The sequence below is a fragment of the Neodiprion pinetum genome, chromosome 1 (genome assembly GCF_021155775.2).
Source record: "Neodiprion pinetum isolate iyNeoPine1 chromosome 1, iyNeoPine1.2, whole genome shotgun sequence".
Lineage (NCBI taxonomy): Eukaryota > Metazoa > Arthropoda > Insecta > Hymenoptera > Diprionidae > Neodiprion > Neodiprion pinetum.
The window spans coordinates 31616215-31627266 of NC_060232.1; the positions used below are offsets into that span (position 1 = coordinate 31616215).

The 11052-nt window shown below is 43.1% G+C and overlaps 1 protein-coding gene across 3 annotated transcripts in view; it reads left to right on the forward strand.

Annotated features, from left to right (window-relative positions):
• The window catches only part of LOC124220104 (protein lozenge), a 40945-nt gene extending 32932 nt beyond the window's left edge, over window positions 1–8013 (forward strand). Inside the window, exons 5-7 of one of the 3 annotated variants that reach the window (XM_069137031.1) lie at window positions 6054–6209; window positions 6384–6719; window positions 6798–8013. In XM_069137031.1, the coding sequence (XP_068993132.1) occupies window positions 6054–6209; window positions 6384–6719; window positions 6798–6841 (536 nt within the window). In that variant the 3' untranslated portion in view covers window positions 6842–8013. Of the gene's footprint in view, window positions 1–6053; window positions 6210–6383 lie in introns of all 3 variants that reach the window. The other 2 variants (XM_069137032.1, XM_046628573.2) reach the window with 2 other exon arrangements.
• Window positions 8014–11052: the final 3039 nt, after the last annotated feature.

The following is an 11052-nucleotide window of genomic DNA, read 5'->3' on the forward strand; positions in this document are numbered from 1 at the left end:
AATGCTATACAAAAAAGGTCTCGTATAGTTTTTCGATAACTAAACTCTTTCAAAAGTTATTCAAGGTTGAAGTTGAAATGATGAAAAACTTCGCTCTTTTTCGAGATTAACAGCGAAAATACTGGACGTATCACAAAATATTGCGATTTTTCATTTTTTTTTCTTGTTAAACTCACAAATTTCGCAATCATTGATAACACATCCAAGAGGTTCAGGATCAAACCCTAACCGAATTTACCTGGAATGCCCGGTACGCAGGTACGATTTTTCGCCACGCGTTTCCGCCGCTTCGGTACTTCCAAATGTGATCCCGAAAGCACCAATCGCGGCGACAACGCGTCATTCTATGCGTGTGTACAAGACGTGAATACCTACGTATATTCCTGAAGATCGCATACAGGGAGTGAAAAAAATTGTTACAACTTTTGAGATCGGTTGGCTCGATACGGCTTCGGTTCCCACCGCGACTCGAGGGACGCACGGCAACGTCTTGTATAACGTAAGTTGATATTGCGTCCCGTACGCATGCGGAGCGAAGTCTTACGCAGACACTGACGCAGGAAACTGGCAACCTCTCGAGCCTCTCCTCTCCCAAGCTCGTCTCTCCCTCGTTCGACTTCTTCTCGCGCCTCGATCGCTGCTCGCGCGTATCGCTTACACTGATTCTTTTTCATTTTCTTTTTCTTTTTTTTTTTTATGTAATTTTTTTTCCTTTTCGATTTGCCTTTTTTTCTCGTTTTTTGTTTTTGTTTTACCGCTCTTCATTTTATTTTCATCGAGTATCCTGCCAAGGATAATGTGTCTATCGAGAAAACGAGCCGGGCACACCTTGGCACGAAGAAAACGAGAGGAGGTTCTTAACAGTGAATAATATCATGCAAGATATAAAAAAATCGATCACTTTAACCTCACCGATCTTGCATATTGTACTCAATTTTCACGCAGTTTCTTATATTTGTAACTCGATGGTTTATAGCGTCGAGCTGTCCAAAACTATACATGTTTTTAAAGCATTAAACTTGTATGATAATCGTGTTCTGTGAAAGAGATTTGAAATGACTATTTTTTTTTTTTGAAACTAAATCGAATAATGCCGATTTGTTCCAACGAATCTTTGCCATTTTCTTCTGTTCTATTTTGTTAATCGTGTCCATGATTCTGTCCGCGTTCTCCGAGCCGTAATTAGACGTGTAAATAACAGTAGATCAACAAGGTAACGGGTGTTTACTTAAATTCGAAAACCGCAACCCCGTCATCCCGCACCGCATAAGAAAAATATCCCGTAGGCGTTGAAAACCACAAAAGATTCCAGGACCGTTCGAATGAATTCCGCAAAGTGTGATTCTTGAGTGAAAATAAACGCACGGTCCAGGATACACAGACGAGTGGAGAAATTTAACGCGTGCGATTACGAAAAAACGGCAAATGATAAAATTGTTACGATTACTCTGAGGTTGCCGGTCTTAAGGAAGAAACGCTCACCCGGTTACAGTCTTATATCCTCGGTCAGCTAAGTAGATGACTGCTCGGAACCTAAGCACCAAAACCTCAGTGTGGTTTCACACCCACAACGGTAGTAAACACCTTGAAAACCGCGCATAACGAGAGGCGGAGAGAGGAAAAAAAAATGAGAGAATACAAAAACTATTCTTTCTCTTTCTGGCCGGCAAAACGGTCCCAATGAAGCAGTTACCTTTGTAATACATCTGAAAGGTCTAGGAAACTCGGTCGCGGGCTGTATCTCGATGAAAATTCATTTGCGGTTGATCGAACAGTAGCCTGCTTGTATATTTCGCACCGTTGCGGTATCATTTTTCGCGTTTTTTTTTTTTTTTTTTTTTTTCACTGTCCCATTTTTTCAACTCGATCTTACTTTTCTTCATTCGGACTGCACGTATTGAAACAAAGTTCTGGTCAACTTTTTCAAATATCAACAATCGCAAGTGATTTAGAAACGAAAGTGAAGATTGCTAATTCGTAAAACAAGAAAAATAAATAAAAAACACCGGCGTCAGGAATATTGATCAGAATCGTTTCACGTGAATTGCGGTTTCCGGGGAAGCACGTGGAACATACACACCTTTGAGTAATTTCGATCCTGGATTCCCGCAATGACGCTTAAAGCCTTGAGAGAACGGGGTCCGCCAACTTCTTCATCAGTTATTGCTGTTATAATACAGCGTCGTCATTGAGAATCGGAAACTTTCCTAAACCCAGAACCGAACCTTCAGCCCCTGTCTTCTCGTGTAACAAGGTTTCGAGGAATTGTAACCATCGGTACGTCACTGCCGGTGTGTATAATACTCACAGCTCCGAAGGTGGATGCTGGGCCCTACCTACCGCCGTATAGCAATCTTCAGTCCGTCATTAGAATCGTTTAGGACCCTTCGCAGGCCTTCGAAGTATAGTCGAACTTTGGACTTGGCCGGACTCATGGACTATCATCTAACAGATGGCCCGCTCTCCCTTCACCCTTAATTTTATTCGAATTTTTTTCCTTTCTTTTTCTCTCTCTTTCTTCCTTTTGTTATATTGCTGTCGTTATTATTATTATCGTTATTGTTGTTATTATTATAATAATAATGATTATTGTTTCCTTTCCGATAACTGTGGCAATATGGACCTGTTTAGATTCGAAAAAAGGGAGATACCTTTCATCGAGATATTGAGGATACAATTTGATCCTTTGAAAAATTTCTGTAATGTGACAATTAGCGGGAAATAAAGGAAAAGCTTTACCAGCTGTTCCTATCTTTGGAATCTCCTTCTGTTGTCATAATGCAGCTGTGCTGCAAGTATGTTAATTCATATGCAGTGTTTTTTGGTGACCTTCGCTCGTGCAAAAGTGAATTGACGTCTTTTTCTCGTTTGTATTGACACTGCAGTGCTAATTCCATGTCGAATGAATCATATTGACCTATAAATTTTCTCGGGGAATCGGTGCGAGCTGACTAACAATCGTTAAAAGGAACCCGCACCGGTTTTATACTGAATAAAAAAACTGGATGTTATTACGATTTTCACGGCACGATTCCGACTTTCGGGTCGTTAAACGCGCGAATTTCCTGCAATCGCGATAAGCTTGATACAAGCAAATTGTTCCGTCGTTGCTTTGACCGTCGCGTAAAATTGACGATGATGAAAATGATTAAACCGTATCACTTTATAAAACTGTCGATGTTACCCTGTAACACAATTCAAGTGCGTACCAGACCATTTTTATGAATTGTAAATTATTTTTGCCGCGAAATCGTCCATCCGGTAAGCGGATTTCAACTAATTGATAAAGTTACACAGCTCCCAAGTACCACGCTTATGCTTCAATTCCGTCGTTTAAAGCCGTTCGCCGCAGGCGTCAGTATAAACATGGGCTTCCCGCGTTGATATCCAGTTTATGCAAGGTTGGCTTTATTTACGAATTATATTCAACCAGAGGTGACCGTATGACTGCGTATTTCCAGATAGAATAAAGTGCGCGATAAAATCATTCCCGCACTAGTAGAAACTTGTTTCTCACCCGGTTGTTTGTGCGGAATTGTTCGACTAGTTTCCCCCAGGCGATGGCCGGCGGTGCGTCAGTCACGTAGTTAAGCAATTGTCAAATATTGGCTCCTAGGCCAATTCCAGTCGACGCTTCGGTCCGGATCTTACGGGAAACCCGGACGCTTCAGGCGACGCAGGAAACCCACGCGGTGATTCGTCGACGAAGAGGAGGACTCGCCGAGGCGGGAACCCGTCGAAACTTTGAAAGGACGAAATCGATCTAGCCAGCTAAGTCGGGAGTCAAATCGTGAAGTATTTCCTTTTCCACGCGGCGAGATCTTGGCTATCGACCTTGTCTAGACGATAATTTCGTGTTACGAAATAGTGAAAGTGCAGGTCATTTGGCGAGAGGGATAGAGAGAGAAGCTTATATACTCGACTAGCCATCGTGTGAAGGCATACGTGACTATTTGTTGGGGTTTCCCCGCTTTGACCCATTCATGATTCAAATATCAATAGCATGCGCAGGCGGCGAAGCATCGGTACGATCGATTTGCGTTCGACGAGGTGGGAATATTTAATGTCATATATTTTACATCAGCTGTATTAATTAAACACCTTGGGGCCCCCGATTCCACGGAGAGGACAATACCGCAGAGCGTAGAAGCCGTGACAACGATAAAAAAAGAAGAAAAAAAAACAAAAGTAAAAAGTTAAAGCACGTTCAAAACATTGACAAACAGTTTTTGCCTACGCTTCTCTCTCGGTGAAAGAAAACTTAGTGTGTGCAGGTAACAACGACTCAAGATCAGATGCCTGTTTCCGTGTAATTTTTGACAGGTACGTTTAATGATCATTAGTGATCGATGGATTTTCAAAATCGATTCGTCAGCGCTGTGTAATTGACCTTAAAGTTGTCTAAAAAAATGTCCGACAGTGATTTGGCACTTATCGCGATTGGACATCGCGAGCTTTGGTATATCTCGTCGCCTCGCAACTCTTTCCATTCTGTTAACGAAAACTGCGCTTAAGCAGTGACGCATTCAAATCGTGCGATGAACAATGGAGGTGTACGTAGGCATACGCGGGCAGCTACTCTGAAGAACTTCGATATTTATATCCACTCGTGCGACGACAGTGGATCAAGCATTTCGGACAAAGATGCTTCGAGGAGGCGAGGAAGGAAAGGAGAAGTGTGATTTGATTCATGTCCTTGTTCAGCCTGCTGCAACCTGTTTGATTAAAATAATATTTTTGTGCCTCGGAGCGTAGCCAAGGACAAACTAGCGGGAGTATATATCTTCGACGTTTTCTTTACCCGAATCGTAATTTTCAAGTTTGCTTTTGCGTGTGCGTATTTACTTCCATTTTGCACGGTGTGATGTCATTGCTCGTAACACACACGCAACGCGTAAGGTATACGGACCTATATGACGTCTTCGCATTTCCAGTTCCATAATACGCATAGTTTAGTCTCGGTCCATATATCGCCCCGCGTGAATCACCGAGTTTAAGCTAATTAATATGTCAGCGTTACTCGTTAAAGACATAAATTAGGGACAGGAGGAGGAGGAGGGTAGACGCGTTAGTAAAAATGCTGCCTATTAGCCAGACATGCACTCGTCGACGATTCGTATACGAATGCCATGGACCAGGGATCATCGCATAGAGCCTAATGGGAAATAACGGAAACTCACGTTAGCCACAAATCGAGACACGTTAATTGACGATTTGGAAATTTGTACGATAAAAAAAGTATCAAATCATCTACACAAGTATACCTACCTTCACGTGGTATATTGATGAAGCAAAGATGCAGGTGGAAATAACCACGAATATTATATTATAACAAAAGTTCCCGTTTAAGCAGTAAAAGTGACGTGCTGAACTGGGCCTCGGGCCTCGGGCCGGACGTGAAGTGGCGTGACGCGAAGTGGGAGAAAACGCTAAGGTTTCTCGGTGAAACGGCTGAGTACCTCGGGCACAACGTCGCGATGCCACGGTGATCGTTGTGTGCGTCTGACTATACGCGTAAGCAGCGTGAGTAAGAAATCGTCGGAAATCCATGAATTGGTTTAGGCCTACCAGCTGCCCATCATCGCATCCGTACCGACTTGCGAGACTTCGAGAATCCCGCTATATCGTTACGCAATTTGGTTACATCCGACTCGGGGCAAATGACTCGATGATGAAGAGAACGGAGAAATTCAATCTCGGGTACACAGGTACACAGGTACACCACCGCTCGAAGTAGGCGTTCCGGATGCGCCCGACGCGATGACAAATCTCTTGTCGTTGAACGCGGTAACGCTGATTATCCATACATTTATTCCCCTTCGTCTAATCATCTCGAGTTTGTAGTTCTCGAAAGCTTGAACCGAGGGCCGGATTCGATGAAATTAATCGATGCCGCAAAATTGCGGAATTTAGCGAGTAGTATCGTAGTCGTGAATCACGGAATTGGGCCTTTTTCGTACTTCGAAGAAGGTCGCACGATCTGGCGGTGCCAACAGCCACAGTTCGCTCAACCGTTGGGAGTAAATGTTCCTTTTTTCGTTTTTTCGTTTCAGATACCGGCGCCGGGACCACGGACTGGTATCCTCCATCGAATTCGTCTTATACCGGGGCTGGTAGCGGGCCCTATTCTCCACTACCAGCAGCCTTCTCCTACCCAGGTGAATCGCTATCGCATCACCCAACGACGGAGCCCGTGTCTTTACCATCCGGTAAGTCGACTAGACTAGAGCTTTAACCTTGCGATAATGTTGAATCCAAGGTTCTAAGATCGCTGGGTGTACGATACGTTACGAACAGTTGGCACGAAATTGAACTGAATTTTCCACGAGTCGTTTCGTCTCGTAGAGGTCCATCTCGTAGTAAGTGTGACGATTGAATTGCAGTTATGGGCGATACTCCGCAAGACACGTACACGCCTAGTTACGTGTCGACGCAGTATCCTCACGGGCCGACGGCGACGCTGCCGCTGGTACCAGCGAAATCGTCCGAGCTTGAGATTTTGGGGAATAACGGAAGTGGGGAAGGTAGCGGAAGTCCAGGGTATCACTACGGCTCGTGGGCAGCGAGCCCAGCGGCCCCGGTCCTGCCCCACAACTACAACCCCAATCATCAGGGGTACTACAATCCACCGCAAAATTATATCAATCCTCCACCGATGGTTTTGTACCCTCAACTCTACAGCACTGTCAACCAAAATCAAATACACGTTCATTTACACGGTGATTTAAGCGAGGAACAAGTCACCATAGCTAGCGGGTTGAGCATTAGTAGTAACAGACTGGAAATTGGTGTTTTAGGAGAGGAAAGCGAACAGAGAAATGATGTCTGGAGACCTTATTAAAATTGTTTGAAGCACCATCACACCCTCCGTCTTCCCCCCTCCTCGAACAAACACTGACAGGCTCGTCGATACAGGCACTCGAGTTTAATTCGTACGGAGAACTTGATGATCGATTTGGATACGCTTCGTGTCGATGGGACTTTGGAAGATTATAGAAAGTAAGGAAATTATTTTTTAGGAAAATTTAATAGAGCCGGAGGTACAGTTCTCCAACGAATAGATCGCCCGAAATCAATCGGAGGAACAAGGAATCTTCCGCAAAGAGTCATTAACAATCCGGACGGATATTTCCTTAGACTATTCTAATCACTGATTCATTATAATTAATTACGTGACGGCTGGAAGATTTTCCTCTTCGGGCTGTTAGAAATACGGGTTTTCTCGTAGAGAATGAAAATTTAATACTATCCTTTGTTTGCTCAAAAATTTCTTCTCGGAATTTGTTTAATAATTTACGTTAACTTAAATGCATTAAATATCTAAAATTATGGTCAGTTTTGAATAATTTTTAACGCCAGCGAATTTCTCATCTCGATTTAATTACCTGACCGCGCGGTATTCTACAGGACTTGACGTAGCTTCGATAAGACTCGTGTTATCATCGGCTTCTCTCACGTAGCTACTATCAATGTCATAAACTCCTGCGGATCGCGAGCATTATTCATAGCTGTATATATTTTTTTAAAATCGTGTCTGACTTTACAAGGGTCCGGGGTAACCTGTTATACCTGCCCGGAAATACGGTCACGGACTGCATAAGATCTCATTATACCTACTTATTATTTACAATTAGATGCAAAAGACAAATCATAGAATCGGTATGCGTAATATCGGTAAATATTATCATGTTTTCAACGGTATAAGAAGAATAATAATTAAAAATTAATGGAAATGTTAGATGTTACATTTTAAACAAACATCATTGGTTGTACAACAGAGTTGTGAACTCATGTAATAGTGATCTAAACTTCTTCATAATTATAAGCAAATGTAATGTATAACTGTAAATCTTATATATATAAATATATAAATAGTGAATACCAATTGTATGATGCTACACACATCAGGACATGATTCATTTTAGTATTATATAAATGCATAGTTTATAAATACTAATAAAAATAATAGTAACATTAACTTTTTATGTAAATATACAATAATGCAATATTTTTCATGAATAAAATCTTGCCGGATTTGTTCCTATCGCTCTCTTTCACTTCAGCTCACACTGTGTACATCCTGTGTTAACTTCTGCCGGCAATGACGAGTCGTGGTGTCTCGGGACCATCCAAACCGCACGTGCAGACGTCTCTTAGGTAGGATGTGCGCATGCTCATTCAAGTTGAGACGATAGTATAATTGAATTTTCATTACTGAATCTTTTTTGCGCTGTTGCAGATTCAGGCCAATGTATCAACCCATACACCTAGCAAATAAACCCGACAGTAGCCATGCCATATGTTCATTTGTGGTTAGCTGTTCTACCGCTCTGCCATGCCATCACTGTGTATGGCCACACTGCTCAACGCTACTGTTTCAATATCAATTTTTGTTGTTTTTCTTGTAATTTTCTCAGGTTATATTCCGGCGCGATGTTACATCTTCTTGAACATCGTCCGCATCATCTGTAAACTCAACGATAAGCTCACGTCCAAAATACTTATACAGTTGCTCTGAAAATGAGTGGTCTAGCATAGTTGGCCATTTACCGTGAACCAAGTATCTGAATATTGTTGCCACTTGAACAAAATTCCACCTCTCGATGTACGGTTTAACCCTAATTATCACGAATGCAGGCTCAAATAAGCAGAAGGTGTCTGCTGTGATTCCAAGGAATAACGTACTGCGTATAAGTTATGCTGACAGAATTGTGCGCCTTGATGCAACGAAATAACAAGACCAGTTCGGCTTCACCTCAAATAAAGTCAGTGATGATGATGAAAGTGGGATTTTTGGCGCAAGCTCTTCGGGAAGAAACGTGACTCGATTGTTGCGTATTCAAAGTCAAGAATTGCGGGGCGGCTCGCGTGTTAAAGGTGGAAAAGAATAGTTCGCTGATATGAGTTAGGTTCGCCATGCAAGACGGCGAGGTATGGATCGTAAGCTCAGCTTTTTACGATGAGCAGTGACACTCGCGGGCGACCGCAGACGCGCCGACAAATCCACCGGCTCAACTATCTGCACTACAGAGGTTTACGCTCTCCGAAGACGACGTCTCCCGGCCACGTTATACGTGGAAGACAACGACGGCGAAGACTTCGGAATTGCCTAGCAATAATAGTGCGGTAATTATTCCAACTGCAACGGGCCATTTCGAGGAGACGAGCTCGACGACCCCTCACCGAGGCCCGAAATTAGATTACAGTTCTGCGCAACTGATACAGGAAAATTCTGACGTTTTTCATAATTATTTTCAACGGAGCAGTGAGGAAAGTAAATAAAAAATAAGAGAAAAAAGAAATGAGAATCGAAGGTGAAAATAAGAAATGGGAAAGACGGCTACGGTGTTCTAGCCGGTAGTCGGTGGTTGATGATTGGGTGGTTCAATGCTCGTATCGGATTCCTTCGCGCTGCTTGAAACTTACACACAACGAAAATACAACCGATCAAATGTCTCTCAAGATTTTTTTTTTTTTTCATAGCCTAGCAACATACCTCTTCGTCGCCCTGCCGATATCGCTGTCCAGGAAGCGGTTGACAAAGTTACGACTTGCTGTAGCTAAGCTCAGAACTTGCGGCGAAGAAACCACAGACTACAGTTAAACGCAAAAAGCATAAATAAATATTACGAATAGAAGGAGGAGGGACACGGCTTGGGCTTGGGTTGAGAGTCGGGAGTCAGAATCTATGGAGCAGGTACTCGGAGAGCAAGGCACACTTTGTGACCACGGTTTTGTACGGTACGTTATAGAAAATACTTGCGCGCATCAAATCTTACAACAACATCATACATAGTATTAAAGTTGGAAACCAAAGTTTGGATTTGAAGAGAGTGACGTCACCCAAAATTTTTTTTCTCTTGACGTCATCGATCTAAAATCGGCTAACCGAATTCCTCAGTCTGGAAACAACCGCGTAGTAGGGCGGACGTATGAAAATCGCGCTCCGCAGATTTCGAGTACCGGGTTCGGTACCTCCTGGATCCTGCGCTTCATGTCCGCTACCTGGCGGAACTCGACTTCCAGGACAAGCACCTCGTGGTTCCTGCGCTCCAGTTCTGCTACCTGGTGAAACTCGACTTCCAGGACACGCGCTCCGTAGTTCTGGCTGGCCAGATCCTTGACCTGGTTACTTTTGAACTTCGATACTAATTTTCCGTGTTTTGGCTGTCCAGGTCCTCCACCTGGTGGATCTTGACATCCAGGAAAAGCGTTCCGTAGTTCTGGCTGTCCGGGTTCTTGACCTGGTGACTTTTGACCAAGCGCTGCGTAGTTTCCGCGCTCCAGGTCCGCTCCTTGGTGAAACTCAACTTCCAGAACAAGCGCTTCGTAGTTCTGGCTGTCCAGATCCTTGACCTGGTGACTTTCGACCTTCAGGATTAATTTTCCGTAAATTTGGCTGTCCAAGTCCTCCACCTGGTGGATCTCGACCCCCAGGTCAAGCGCTCCGTGGTTTTGGCTGTCCAGGTCCTTGACCTGGTGACTTTTGACTTTCAGAACTAATTTTCAAGTTTACATGTTTGATTATTGAAAACGTCATGTTTTCTACTATCAAACGAATATGCATGCTTCAGATAAAGTTTTGAATCCGAAAAAAAACCAAACGACCAGAATCAACAAATTGCAATTGGTGAGTAGTTGACATAGTTATGCATAGGAATACATGACGATAACGTCGTTCAATTAGAGCTAAAATTCCTGTAAGTCGTGTTTCAAATCTGTTAGCACTTAGCTGATTTTTCTGTGGTATTTTTTGACGAAATTTATTGTCGTAAAATCACAATACGTTATACTCACATGCCTGTGTAAACGTGATTTGTAACATTATATAGGAAAAATCTTACGGGCGGATTCGGTTTGCGTCACATGCACGAAGACAGTGTTCATTCTGTATACTGTGAAGCAAATACCAGAATTTTTTGGGGAGTCCATCGTGCTCCAGTCTCCCCCACAACTATGCCATATGGTAAAACACTGACAACTTAGTAAACGAGCGCACGAGCACAAAAACCAGTTACACTAGGCATCCGACATTAATCCGGTTTTAAAGCT